At 38.9% G+C, this 13,478-nt stretch overlaps 1 protein-coding gene across 4 annotated transcripts in view; it reads right to left on the bottom strand.

Annotated features, from left to right (window-relative positions):
* The window catches only part of BTAF1 (B-TFIID TATA-box binding protein associated factor 1), a 109,842-nt gene that overhangs the window by 89,417 nt on the left and 6,947 nt on the right, over positions 1 to 13,478 (bottom strand). For all 4 annotated transcript variants that reach the window (XR_014826618.1, XR_014826619.1, XM_003359291.6 and 1 more), the window contains exon 2: positions 4,026 to 4,149. Coding sequence is in view for 1 of the 4 variants with exons in the window: in XM_003359291.6 (XP_003359339.3) it covers positions 4,026 to 4,149 (124 nt within the window). In the remaining 3 variants the exon portion in view is untranslated. The remainder of the gene's footprint in view (positions 1 to 4,025; positions 4,150 to 13,478) is intronic.

Raw genomic sequence — 13,478 nt, 5'->3', positions numbered from 1 at the left:
GAAAGAAAAGAAAGAAACTGTAAAGGAATTCTTAACTGCATTTAAAAAATAACATAGCTTTTGACATACTTAAAAAACAAAGTGTATACTATGCATTAAGTGCCATTACCTAATGCAAGGAGTTCTAAAAACTAGTATAATTTTGAGTTCAGCAACACTGCAAGATTAACATCAATATGTAAAAATCAACTGTATTTCTAAATACTTTCAACAATCTGAAAGTGAAATTAAGACAACAATCCCATTTATAATATCAAAAAGTATAACATACTTAAGAATAAATTTAACAAAAAAAGTGCAACATTTATATACTGAAGAATACAAAAAAAATCAAATTACTATTGGAAGAAATTAAATAATGACCTAAATAAATAGAAAGACACCTCATGTTCATGGACTGGAAGACTTACTATTATTAAGACAGTAATAGCCCTAAATTGAATACAGAGTCAACATAATTTGTATCGAAATCTTGGCTTTTTTTTTTTTGCAGAAATGAACAAGTTGATCCTCCAAATTTGTATGGAAATGTAAGGGGCCCACAATCACCAAAACAATCCTTTTATTTTTTTTTTTGGTCATGCCCACAGTATGTGAAAGTTTCCAGGCCAGGGATCAAACCCACGCCACAGCAGCAAGGCAAGCCACTGCAAATGACACTGGATTCTTAACCCATTGTGCCACAGCAGGAACTCCTCATCAAAACAATCTTGTAAAGAATAATAAAGTTGGGAGACTCACACTCTTTGACTTCAAAACTTAATACACTGCAGCAATAATCAAGACAATGTGATACTGGCAGAAGGACAGATACATAGATCAATGCAATAAAATTTAAGAGTCCCAAAATAATACTATGTGTCTATGGTCAACCTCAACAATGGCACCAAGACAATTCAATGGGGAAATAAGGGTTTTTTCCAACAAATGGTGCTGGAGCAACAAAATAATGATATAAAACCCCATCTCAACCATACACAAAAATTAACTCAAAATAGACCAGAAGCCTAAAAATAAAAGCTAAAACTATAATTTATTTTATTTGTCTTTTTGCCATTTCTTGGGCCTCTCTTGCGGCATATGGAGATTCCCAGGCTAGGGGTCCAATCGGAGCTGTAGCGACCGGTCTACACCAGAGCCACAGCAACTTGGGATCCAAGCCCCATCTGCAACCTACACCACAGCTCATGGCAACGCCGGATCCTTGACCCACTGAGCAAGGCCAGGGATCGAACCCGCAACCTCATGGTTCCTAGTCGGATTCGTTACCCACTGAGCCACGACAGGAACTCCTAAAACTATAATTTTTTCTATGAAGGTAGACTGACCAAATTGAAGTCTATCTTCTTTTTTTTTTTCTTTTTAGGGCTGCACCTGAGGAATATGAAAATTCCCAGTCTAGGGGTCCAATCTGAGCTATAACTGCCAGCCTATGCCAAAGCCACAGCGATGCAGAATCTGAGCCATGTCTGTGATCTATACCACAGCTCACAGCAATGCCAGATCCTTAACTCACTGAGCAAGGGCAGGGATCGAACCTCCATCCTCATGGATACTGGTCGGGTTTGTTATTATTGAGCCACAGCAGGAACTCCTAAAACTATAAAATTGTTAGAAGAAAACATTGGTATAAATCTTTGTAATTTTGGGTTAGGCAAGGGTTTCTTAGATATTATCTTGAGCACAAGTGATGTGTTTAAAAGAAAAGATAAATTTGACTTCATCAAAATTAATAACTTTTACACTTCAAAGGTCACCATCAAGGAAGTGAAAAGACAACCCAAACACTAGAAGAACATATTTGCAAACCCCATACCTGATAAGGGGCTTTTATGTAAAATATATAAAGAACTCACACATCTTATTAATAAAAGAACAAGTATTTTGCTTAAAAATGGGCAAAGGATCTGGATAGGTCTCCAAAGAAGATACAGAAATGGTCGATAAACACATGTAAAGATGTTCAATATCATTAGTCATCAGGTAAATGCAAACAAAACTACTGCATCACTTCATACTCACTAGTACAGATATAAAGCAATTAACGACAAGTGTTGGCAAGGATGTGGAGGAATCAGATCTCATACATGTTGTTGGGAACGCAACATGGTATAGCCAGTTTGGAAAGCAGTCTTGCAGTTCTTGATAAATTAAACAGTTACCATATGACCCAGCAATGCTATCCCTGGTATATACCCATGTGTGAAAATACATACACACACAAAAAAACTTGTACACAAATTTTCATAGCAGCATTATTCATAATAGTCCAAAAAGTGGAAACAACCAAAATGTCCATCAACTGACGAAGAGATAAGATGTGGTATATCCATACAGCATACCTCTATCCATATAATGGAATAATATTTGGCAATAAAAAAGAATGAAAAATGAAACATGCTACAGCATAAGAGGACCTTGAAAATAATATTTTAAGGGAAAAAGACAAGCACAAAAGGTCATACATTTATATAAACTGTTCACAATAGGCAAATCTATAAACAAAGAGTAAATTAGTGGTTACCTAGAACTGGATAGAGAAGAGGGAGTGATGGAGAGTGACTGCTAATAGGCATGAGGATTCTTTTTGGGGAGACAATGTTTTAAAATTAGACTGTGGTGATGGTTGCACAAATCTGTGAATATACTAAAAATCAACGAATTGTACCCTTTACCTAGGTGACTGCGTGGTATGTAAATGTTCCAATAAATCTATTTTTTAAAAAATAAAACCAAAGGCAACAGGAAGACACTGAGGGCAGAGAGGGGACAGGAGGTGAGAAGATGCTAAAAGTAAACTTTGCCTCTTTTAGAATTATTTGATGGTAGCCATATGCTGGGATTTGAGTTATGAAGACCAGAATGCACTTGTAAGGCTAGAAACTTTTCTCAGTTCAGCACAGGTTAGTCTTGTTCATTGTTTTCAGTTTCAGTTCATTCAGTCCTCCGTCTGAAGGATGAGAAGAAATGGGAATGCCTCTATCCCCACACCTTACACATTATAGTGCTGCCTAATATGCATTCCTTTCTATTCAGAAAACATAGAGCTTATAGATGTCAAATCATTGTCTCCTCTCTATTTATATCTTGGTTAGAAAGTTCTGATAGTATCTAAGCAGGGAGGATGCTGGAAAGAGAGTCACTGTCGGCCCTTATGGCAGGAAGTAAAATGCAAATTTGTATGTGCTGACAAAGTGCTTAGAACTCCTACTCATAGGAATCAGGAAGGGACAAATTAGAATGAAAGGAGATAAGACTGGTGGGAAGAGAGGTATCCTGAGTCCTCCAATATGTGGGCTATCATAGTGCCCTATTCATCCTCTATCTACCTTCCCCCTACCCGCTGGCTCCAAACACACATACAAAGCACTCCTGTTTTTATTTTGCATGCCAGAGAATTAAATACATGGAATTTTCTGCTTACTATTATGCAGTCACACTTCTACAAGCCCACAGAGCTAGTAAAAATAAAGCCATTGCTTAGGGAAAGAACACTAGGATTATGAAAACACTGATTCGCCAAAGCAGAAAGCCTCCACTTTCAAAGAGCTGATAGCTAAGAATATAATGACAACTAGCTTCTCACACATTCCCACCACTGCCCATGAGAACTGATCCATTTGAAGACTGCCAACTGATATAATTATTGGCCCCTAAGAACAGACTACAAACAAACTTGTTTGTAGTCAGACTACAAACAAACTAGATTAACAACTTAGTTCATTACCAAATTGGGCCTGATTCAAATTTGTGCCACAGGCCAAAGGTTCTATATTCTTAAATCCCTTAAATGATTAAACTTGACACAAAAAAACCAAACTATTTTAAATCTTGTGACAAACAAAAATTAAAAGAGGCAAAAATTCTTAAATATTTGGAGAAATACTGAGATATTTAATGGAATTTAAAGACCATAAACTCACTAATAAGACAATTTTTTTCTCTATTTTTATAGTTCTTGTCCGTGGACAAATTTCTACAACTGTATTATGCTAAAAGAAAAAAAAAAAAAAAAGAGTTCTTACTTTAGATAAGAGATTATTTAGTTCATGGGGATGAAGCTTCACCACTTCTCCAAGTTGTTGTGCAGCAGCTTTTCTTGTAACTGGAGTTGTGCCAGTATCCAATAAGATAAAAAGACGGTCAAGCCTAAAAAAACAAAAACATAATGGTTATTCTGAAATGCGTTTCCTCATATGTGTAAGTCTGAGTCAGTACATGTACATATTCAGCATTTATGGAGAAAGATTTATGTAAGGGTTGCAAGAGATAATTTCTACTCTTAAGGAATTTGCTATGGGGTGGAGTAAGTGGATAAGGCAAGTACACAAATAATTAAAATACAGGGTATTGTACATGCATACACATGTATGCTAAGACATATGTCAGAAAAGAAGTGCAAAGTACTTTGAGGAGTGGGGATGGAGGCAACAAATACAACCCCAATTTATAATACTGAAAAGACTTAGTAAAAGAAATGGTGTATGAGCTGGACCTTAACAGTAAGAAAAGATTTCAATACTGGTAGAGATAAAGTAGGAAAAGGGGGAGAAACACCTGGAAGAGTGAATAAGAGAACATGGGTTTGATCCCTGGCCTCACTCAGTGGGTTAAGGATCCAGCTATGAGCTATGGTGTAGGTCTCAGACACGGTTCGGATCCCGAGTTGCTGTGGCTGTGGTGTAGGCCAGCAGCTGTAGCTGAGATTAGACCCTTAGCCTGGGAACCTACGTATGCTGCAGGTGTGGACCTAAAACAACCAAAAAAAAAAAAAAAAGGAAACTATACTTAGGGAGGTGAAGGTAAGTAAGTAACATAGTTTGGTTGTAATTCAGATACACTTAAGAGAACTGTGGAAGATAACAGCTACAAAAGTAGCCAAAGCCCTAATGCGGAGACCTTAGAATTATAGTTCGGCCATGAAGGTCTTGAATGGAGAAAGTGATGGGACTGGTGCTATGCTTTAGGGATATTAGTCTGGCAGCGGTGTGAAGCATGCAGTAGAATGGAAGGAAACTTTTAGAGAACTCTGTGACCTGAACTACAACCATGGCAATAAGACTAGAAAGAAGTTGGGGGAAATGCTGCAGAAGTGAAAACACTATGGTACAGTAATTAAATGAAATGTCAAGGAAATGAAAGGATTCTGAGACCCTGAATCTTAGAAAATGAAGATGTCTTTAAAAGAAATGGGAAGAATTAGTGGAGGAAATGTTACTGGGGAAAAATGACAAGTTTATCAGTGGCAGGGACAGAAAAGCTGGAAGAGACCAAAAAAGATAGTTGCAATAGAGATCTGACATTCAGGAGAAAGTCAAGACTAAAGGTATAGATACATGAGTCATTTGTACAGAAGTGACAGATATGGCAATAAGATCTCCGAGGAAAGGATTCATAAAAGCAAGTAATACAATGGGACAAATTCCAGAGCCACAGCACCACGATTCATATTCCAGTTCCGCCACTTATCCAACAAATAGTCAAGAATATAATCACAATGCCTTATACCTGGAGTAAGTGGGGAGCAATGGAAAACTATCACTTTGTTTCTGGGATACAGGAAAATCCTAAGATTTTTAAAAGGCAAAGAAACAAGTAACTACCACCAGCTAGCCACATATCATAAAGGTCTAGCCCTTTCACCACACTACTAATCAGGCTCAATGAGGCAAATGGATGCCACAGGTACTGAAAAGAAGGTGGCTTCATATATGGAATAAATGAGTACTTTAAACAAGATGAAAGGTGAAAAGGGGCAAGGTTATATTGTGTGCAATCCTATACAAGTGGATATTTAGAGAATCACTTTCAAAACTCATCTAATGAGGATGAGAAAGCATGCAAGGCCTCAAAGTTAAACATAACTATTAAGTATTAATAAACTGCAAAGAGGCTCATATTTTACTTTTAGGATTATTTTTCTTTCACAAAGAGCTAAAAAATTAAAAAGCAAAGCTCTAAAAGGCTTTTATGAGAAATTATAAAGCTATAAGGGGCAAACAAAATTAGGAGGGTTTTTTCTTTCTTTTTTGAGGGGGGCGGGGGCAGGTAGTATTTAGCAAACTAGCCAGTCACTAATAGGCACAAAATCATTTTAAGTGGTAAAAAAACATAACTAACATAGATCTCTTTCAGTCAAGAAGGCTAAGGGTACTATGAAAACTTTTCAACTGCTTCAGAACAATATACTAAGAGATGAGGTTCAAATTTTATAGTTGACAGTATATAAGGCCATACTTCAAGAAAAATATTTGAGGTAAGTAAAGCCAGTAACATAAAGAAAAAAAAAAAGCTGGACTTCCCATCATGGCACAGAGAAAACGAATCCGACTAGGAACCATGAGGTTGTCGGTTCCATCCCTGGCCTTGCTCAATGGGTTAAGGATCTGGCGTTGCCGTGAACTGTGGTGTAGGTCCAAGACACGGCTCAGAACCCAAGCTGCTGTGGCTGTAGTGTAGGCCAGCAGCTGTAGCTCCGATTGGACCCCTAGCCTGGGAACCTCCATATACTGTGGGTGTGGCCCTAAAAAGAAAAAAAAAAAAAGTAATACAACCGTTTTCACTTACAATATACTGAATGGCACACAGAGTGATCATAACGAAATTAATAATTAATTTGTATAAAACATAAAAATTTATTTTATAAAATATGTATAGACACATCCCACCTTTTGACACAATATTCATCCTAACCCATTCAAGGCTATCTAAATGTTTGCCTTTACCTATTCAAGCTTTGCTACTGGATTTGGTGTAGATAATGGGAAAAAAGAAAGGGAGGAAAAAATTTTTTTCTGATAGTTGATGTTCTTAAAGCTCTAAAATTAAGTTAGACCCCAAATCCCTTCCCCATAAAATGACTTCCCTCACCCATTTCATACATAATTCTCAGAATGCTCTTTGGCTTACTTGTATCTTTAAAACTGATTGTGATCTTAAAGTTCCTAAAAAACTCTCTGAACCTTCACAACAAATATATGCATTTTGCCACAACTCTGATTTTGAATGCCTCAGTTCAATGAAAATAAATTTGCAAAAAGAAAATATAAATATCTATTAAGTTTCTCAAGTATCAAGACAAATTTTTTTTCTTTTTAGGGCAGCACCTGTGTCATATGGACGTTCTAAAGGTAGGGGTCGAATCAGAGCTACAGCTGCCGGCCCATGTGTGATCCAAGCCATGTCTACAACCTACACCACAGCTCATGGCAATGTTGGATGCCCAACCCACCGAACAAGGCCGGAGAGGGAACCCACAGCCTCATGGATACTAGTCAGATTCATTTCTGCTGCGCCACAGCAGGAACTCCCCATTTTAAATCTTTATTTTCTGCCAGGCAAAATTAACCAAAATTAAATATTTTACTATAAAAATTATTGTCTTAGGTCTAATGTATGGAACAGTGGACTTATATTTGTATATGATGCATGCATTCTTTATAACAATAATGGGCTCTCTTGTATGTGCACAGTTTACATAAATTCAAGACTTTCCTAAGGGAAAACAGTTGTAAAATGGTAAAACAAACTAGTCTGGAAGTCAGGAGACCTTCAAAAATACTACTTCTATCACTTGTTAGAGGACGTAGAGAAGCTGGCTTTGCCTACTTGTAGGGTAAAACTAGATAATTTAGCCATATTTGCACATCATGTTTTTTTCCCCTTATTTGATACAAAGTTCCTTAGACTGCACCTTTGGAAAGATTTGAACTACTTCATAATTCCTTTTCTTTTTTCTTTTTTTTTTTTTTTTTGTCTTTTTGCTATTTCTTGGGCCACTCCCACGGCATATGGAGGTTCCCAGGCTAGGGGTTGAACCGGAGCTGTAGCCACCAGCCTATGCCAGAGCCACAGCAACGCAGGATCCGAGCCGCGTCTGCAACCTACACCACAGCTCATGGCAACGCCGGATCGTTAACCCACTGAGCAAGGGCAGGGATCGAACCCGCAACCTCATGGTTCCTAGTTGGATTCGTTAACCACTGCGCCACGACGGGAACTCCCATAATTCCTTTTCAATGACTGAGTTTCTATTTTTTTGTGACTAAAAGCAAAGCTAGTTGCAAAAACACTCTAAGGAAGTGGCAATACTAACCTGTTTATAAATCCATATGTAATAAGTTAAAATTGACAGTTTTCCAAGTTTCCCTAATCATCTCCAGTTTCCTGAAGCTCCAACTGCCATTCCCGTTTCCTTAAAAAGGAATAAACTGAGTAGATATCTAAGTTATGGAATATAACCTACCTCATTCTCTCCTTATTACCTCTAAATGTCTTCACACTTATCCTCTCTTTCAATTTCAGATGATGAAAAGACAGTCCTCACTCATCTTCAAGTCTTACATAGTATCCCACTTTTTTCCCCCTTTTTTGGCCACCCTATGGAGTTCCCAGGCCAGGGATCAGCTGCAAGCCATAGTTGCAACCTAAGCCACAGCTGCGGCAGCACTGAATCCTTAACCCACCCTGCAGGCCGGGGATCAAACCTGTGGCCCAGCACTCCCAAAAAGCCGATGATCCTGTTGTGCCACAGTGGGAACTCCTGTCCCACTATTTTCTTTCTTTTTTTTGTCTTTGTCTTTTCTAGGGCCGCACCCGCAGCACATGGAGGTTCCCAGACCAGGGGTCTAATCGGAGCTGTAGCTGCCGGCCCACACCACAACCACAGCAACGCCAGATCCGAACCGCATCTGTCACCTACACCACAGCTCATGGCAATGCCGGATCCTTAACCCACCGAGCAAGGCCAGGGATCGAACCTGCAATCTCATGGTTCCTAGTCGGATTCACTGACCACTGAGCCATGACGGGAACTCCCCACTATTTTCTTAATACCATCCCCTTTTACCCTCACTCAATTATCCTTTCTCCAATATCTTCAATCACTGCTTTATTAATATATTCCCTTATATCTTCAAATATGCAGAGGTCTGTCTTTAACGAGAACATAAAATGCTTGACCTCCATCTTCTAGAAAACTTTCTTTTTGCTGCCAAGCATCTTGAACAAGTATTTAAAAACACATCTTTAATTTCCTCACCATACACAATTTAGTCCCTATAAATCAAGTTTCTACTCTTCTCTACTACTGAAATAGCATACCTGAAGGTCACCAATGAACTCCTAAGCTTCAAATCTAATGGTTTTTCCATTTTTGTCTTTTTAGGGCCACACCCGTAGCAATTGGGCAAGTTCCCAGACTAGGGGTCCAATCGGAGCTGTAGTTGCCAGTCACAGCCACAGCCACAGTAAATGCCAGATCTGAGCCACATCTGCGACCTACACCACAGCTCAAGGCAAAGCCAGATCCTGAACCCACTAAGTGAAGCCAGGGATCAAACCTGCATCATCAGGATACTGGTCAAGTTCATTACAGCTAAGCCACAAAAGGAACTCCCAATGTTGTTGTTGTTTTTTTTTTAATCCAATTTTCTTGATTCATCTTGACATCGGATTTCAGTAAGTAGCCCATTCTTAAAAATACTTTCCTTCTTTTTTTTTTTTTTTTTTTTTTTTTTTGGTCTTTTTGCCTTTTCTAGGGCCGCTCCTGCGACATATGGACCCCAGGCTAGGGGTCTAATCAGAGCCATAGCCACCAGCCTACGCCAGAGCCACAGCAACACAGGATCCGAGCCACGTCTGCAACCTACACCACAGCTCACAGCAATGCTGGATCCTTTATCCACTGAGCAAGGCCAGGGATCGAACCCGCAACCTCATGGTTCCTAGTCGGATTCGTTAACCACTGAGCCAGGACGGGAACTCCTCCTTCTAAGTTTTTACAACACTGTATTACTCTGCTCTTCTCTGAACTCTTCTTTCCTTCTTTTCCCTACTCTTACCACTTTTAATATGAACATTCTCCCAGACTCAATCCTTGCCTGCCCATCTCTCATCAGTTTCTCCTGTAGGAAACCGTAATTTATAGTGTAATAACAGACAAATCTAGCCTATCTGGGAGCTCTAGTGCCACACTTTCAACTGCTGATGAGCATAACCCCATACTAATACAATCTCATTGCTAAATTTACTTCCTAAAGCACTCTCTGATCAAATTACTGCCTTACTCTAAAACTGCCAATGACTACCAGATAGTAAACAAAAACAAAAAAGTATCTCCCAAACATGAACCGTTCTCCACAATTTTGTCTACACTGTTTCCTCTACTAGAAATGTCTTTTCTTGGTCCAATTCTTCATCTAGCTCCCATCTATCAAGATTCAGTTCGAGTCCTTTACCTTCTTGAAGCCATCTGGGACTACTACACAATTACTTCCTCTTCTAAAGTCCACATGAATGCTCATCCTGCATTTATTACACATTTCAATTTGTCACATAATGTCTTATGCTCCTCATTAGGCTTCACCATCTTCAACAATTCTTTTTGTCTCCCACAATACTTTGCACAGTGTCTTTCAGTGTCTCTGCACAGCATTCAAACATTTGTTGAGTACTTGGCATTTACTGTAATTAAAATTACACATAAAGAAAAGTTCAAGTTTCTTGGGGACAAGTTTAAGCACCATTTTTAAGCAAAGAAAGAGTGTGCTATATTGCAAATTTTTTGCTTCCTTCAAGAAATATCCTTAATCTGTCACAGTCACATTAAATAAGTTATAAAAATAACAGAAGTGATGCTAAGGCAATGTTTTCAATAAATGAAAAGCAGTACTTTAGCAATTTGAATATCAGAGCAGTTATGTTTTCTCCAAAGAGCAAGCTGAAAACAACCATGCAGGCAATGATGCAATATTTTCTACGCTGCCTTAACTTTCCTTTAGTCCTCTGCTACGCAGCTTCATTAGAAGCATACTCCTGCTCAGACCTTTAACTCCTCTTTAAGCTAATGCTGACCCGGCCTCACAACCATACAGTTCCCCCTGCCTCTACTGTCCTCAAAGCCTTTTATCCCAATGCCATATCATGTCACCTCTGCTCCCTCACCAGCCAAATGCCCTCAGGGCAGCAGATCAGCTCACTCTCTCATTCAATTCCAGGCCTGTTTATTCTTAAATCTCTCACCTTTGATAGCCCAATGTGTCTCCCTGAATAGAGAGGAATGGGGACACAAGAACGTTTCTTTGGTCCCCTGACTCAAAGCCCCTTTTGGAGTTTTCCATTCCTCTCTCCAGGACAGCAGATTAGATGCCACACAAAAGGAAGAACAAAGGGATGAGCAAACCAAGATCTCGCAAGAGGGCAGCCTGACCTATTACCACTGGATAGCCAGCTATGAGGCAAGCAAGGCAAGCATCAGGACAAGGCCACAGTGGAAAAGGCTGGTATAATGAACTGCTGAGGGAGGGGTAGAGGACATGACACAGAGTCAGTATTATACTAAAGCACAGACAGGGCCCTTGGTAAGGGAGAGGTCTGAAAGAAGCCAGATGATCAGAAGAGAAAGGAAGAGAAGGGCTGAGGGAACACAGTACGTACCACAATACTTCTCTTGCACAACAGCTAATAGAAAAAAAAAAAAAAAAACGCCATTCTTCATTCTCCAAAAGATAGACAGATGGAGGAGAAAGAGGTAACAGATGTCAAGCTGAATGAAAGGTACCAAAGACTGTAGAAGAATAACTAAATAAAACATAAGCCAATTACATTTGACAATATTCACTGGTTATGAATCCACTGATGATGATAATCTTGCCCATTTTCAATTTGGATTTTAAATAAGAGAAATAACTATAAAAGGCATGATTCATATTTATTTTATCAATCTGTGATTTCAGAAAACTGCTCTAAAGACAGCTTAGAAAAAGGAAGATGCCTGGGAGTTCATAGAGGTTATACTGGTAGCTGTGATCTAACTCCTCCTCAGCTGTTTGCATTATGATAATTCAAAAAGTAAAAAAAAAAAAAAAAAAAAAAAAAAAAAATCATATGAACTTTCAACTATATAACACATCCAATTACTACTTCATTATTAATGAATAAGTAGGTATTTCATTTCCACTCATAAGCCATTTGAGAATTTTTTTTAAAAAAGTATTACTTTATCAGAGTTCCCGTCGTGGCTCAGTGGTTAATGAATCTGACTAGGAACTATGAGGTTGCAGGTTCGATCCCTGACCCTGCTCAGTGGGTTAATGATCCAGCGTTGCCGTGAGCTGTGGTGTGGGTCGCAGACATGGCTCGGATCCCGTGTTGGCTGTGGCTCTGGAGTAGGCCAGGGGCCTCAGCTCCAATTAGACCCCTAGACTGGGAACTTCCATATGCCGCGGGAGCGGCCCTAGAAAAGGCAAAAAGACCAAAAAAAAAAAAAAAAAAAAAAGAAAAAGTATTATTTTATTAATCTACTTCCAATCTCAATATTCTCAAAATAATTTAATCACTGAAAAATTACGGAAGGTCAACTGAGCAAATACTTCACAAGGATGGCTTTGTAATCTTACCTAAAAGGGAATAGTCACATTTGTCCATTTTGTCATACATTCGTTTACACTTACTATTTGAAGTTTTACTTTTCTGTGTTACTTATGGAATAAGGAAAGAAAATAAATATCTAACACTGTACTTAGTCCTACATATTATCATTAAGCATGGAAGTTATGGTCAAAAGAAACAATGTCCAAAAAATTGTCTAGACTGATGTTTTAAAATCTGTGTCTTCTAGTTCCTACTGTGGGTCATTTTGTTTTGTTTTAAGGGCCACACCTGCAGCATATGGAGGTTTCCTGGCTAGAGGTTGAATCAGAGCTACAGCTGCAGGCCCTCGCCACAGCAACACTAGATCCAAGCCACATTCACAACCTACAATGCAGCTCGAGGCAATGATAGATCCTTTAACCGACTGAGCGAGGCCAGGGATCAAACCCACATCCTCATGGACACTACTTGGATCCTAACCCTCTGAGCCACAACAAGAACTCCCTGTGGGTCATTTAAAGTTCTATTATTGTTATTTTTTTTAAACAAGAAAGTAGATTAACTTAAAATACCACATAGAGCACTAAGAAAAAATATGAAGATGTGAAACTACACCAAAGCCAGGTGCAAGGGCAGACACATGCTAGATAATTTATATTTCCCTCACTTCCACCTTAAAATATAAACTCCACTGAGAATGGGGACTCCATTTTTGTTCTCTGCTCTATCTCCAGTACCTAAAACAGAAATCACTCTGTAAAATGCTGAAAAAGGACAACCAAATTGCATTACTTCCTTCAGGACATTTTTTTCTAACATCTGTCTCTTGTATGACTTCAAGTATCTTAAACATAAAATCTAGGTTCTTTGGGGAAAATGACTATGATTTTAAAACTTCATTGGAAATTGTACACTTTAAAATGGTTAAAACGGGAGTTCCCATTGTTGCTCAGTGGTTAATGCACCCGACTAGTAACCATGAGGTTGTGGGTTCGATCCCCGGCCTTGGCTCAGTGGGTTAAGGATCCAGTGTAGCCATGAGCTGTGGTATAGGTTGCAGATGTGGCTCGGATCCTGCATTGCTGTGGCTCTGGCGTAGGCTGGCA

The sequence above is a fragment of the Sus scrofa genome, chromosome 14 (assembly GCF_054392235.1).
Source record: "Sus scrofa isolate SSC_HxYL_T2T_F1_AM1 chromosome 14, Sscrofa_HxYL_maternal_Yorkshire_Landrace_v2.0, whole genome shotgun sequence".
NCBI classification, from domain to species: Eukaryota; Metazoa; Chordata; class Mammalia; order Artiodactyla; family Suidae; genus Sus; species Sus scrofa.
The sequence above is the reverse complement of the archived record's forward strand: the minus strand, read 5'-3'. Positions and strand labels throughout refer to the sequence as shown.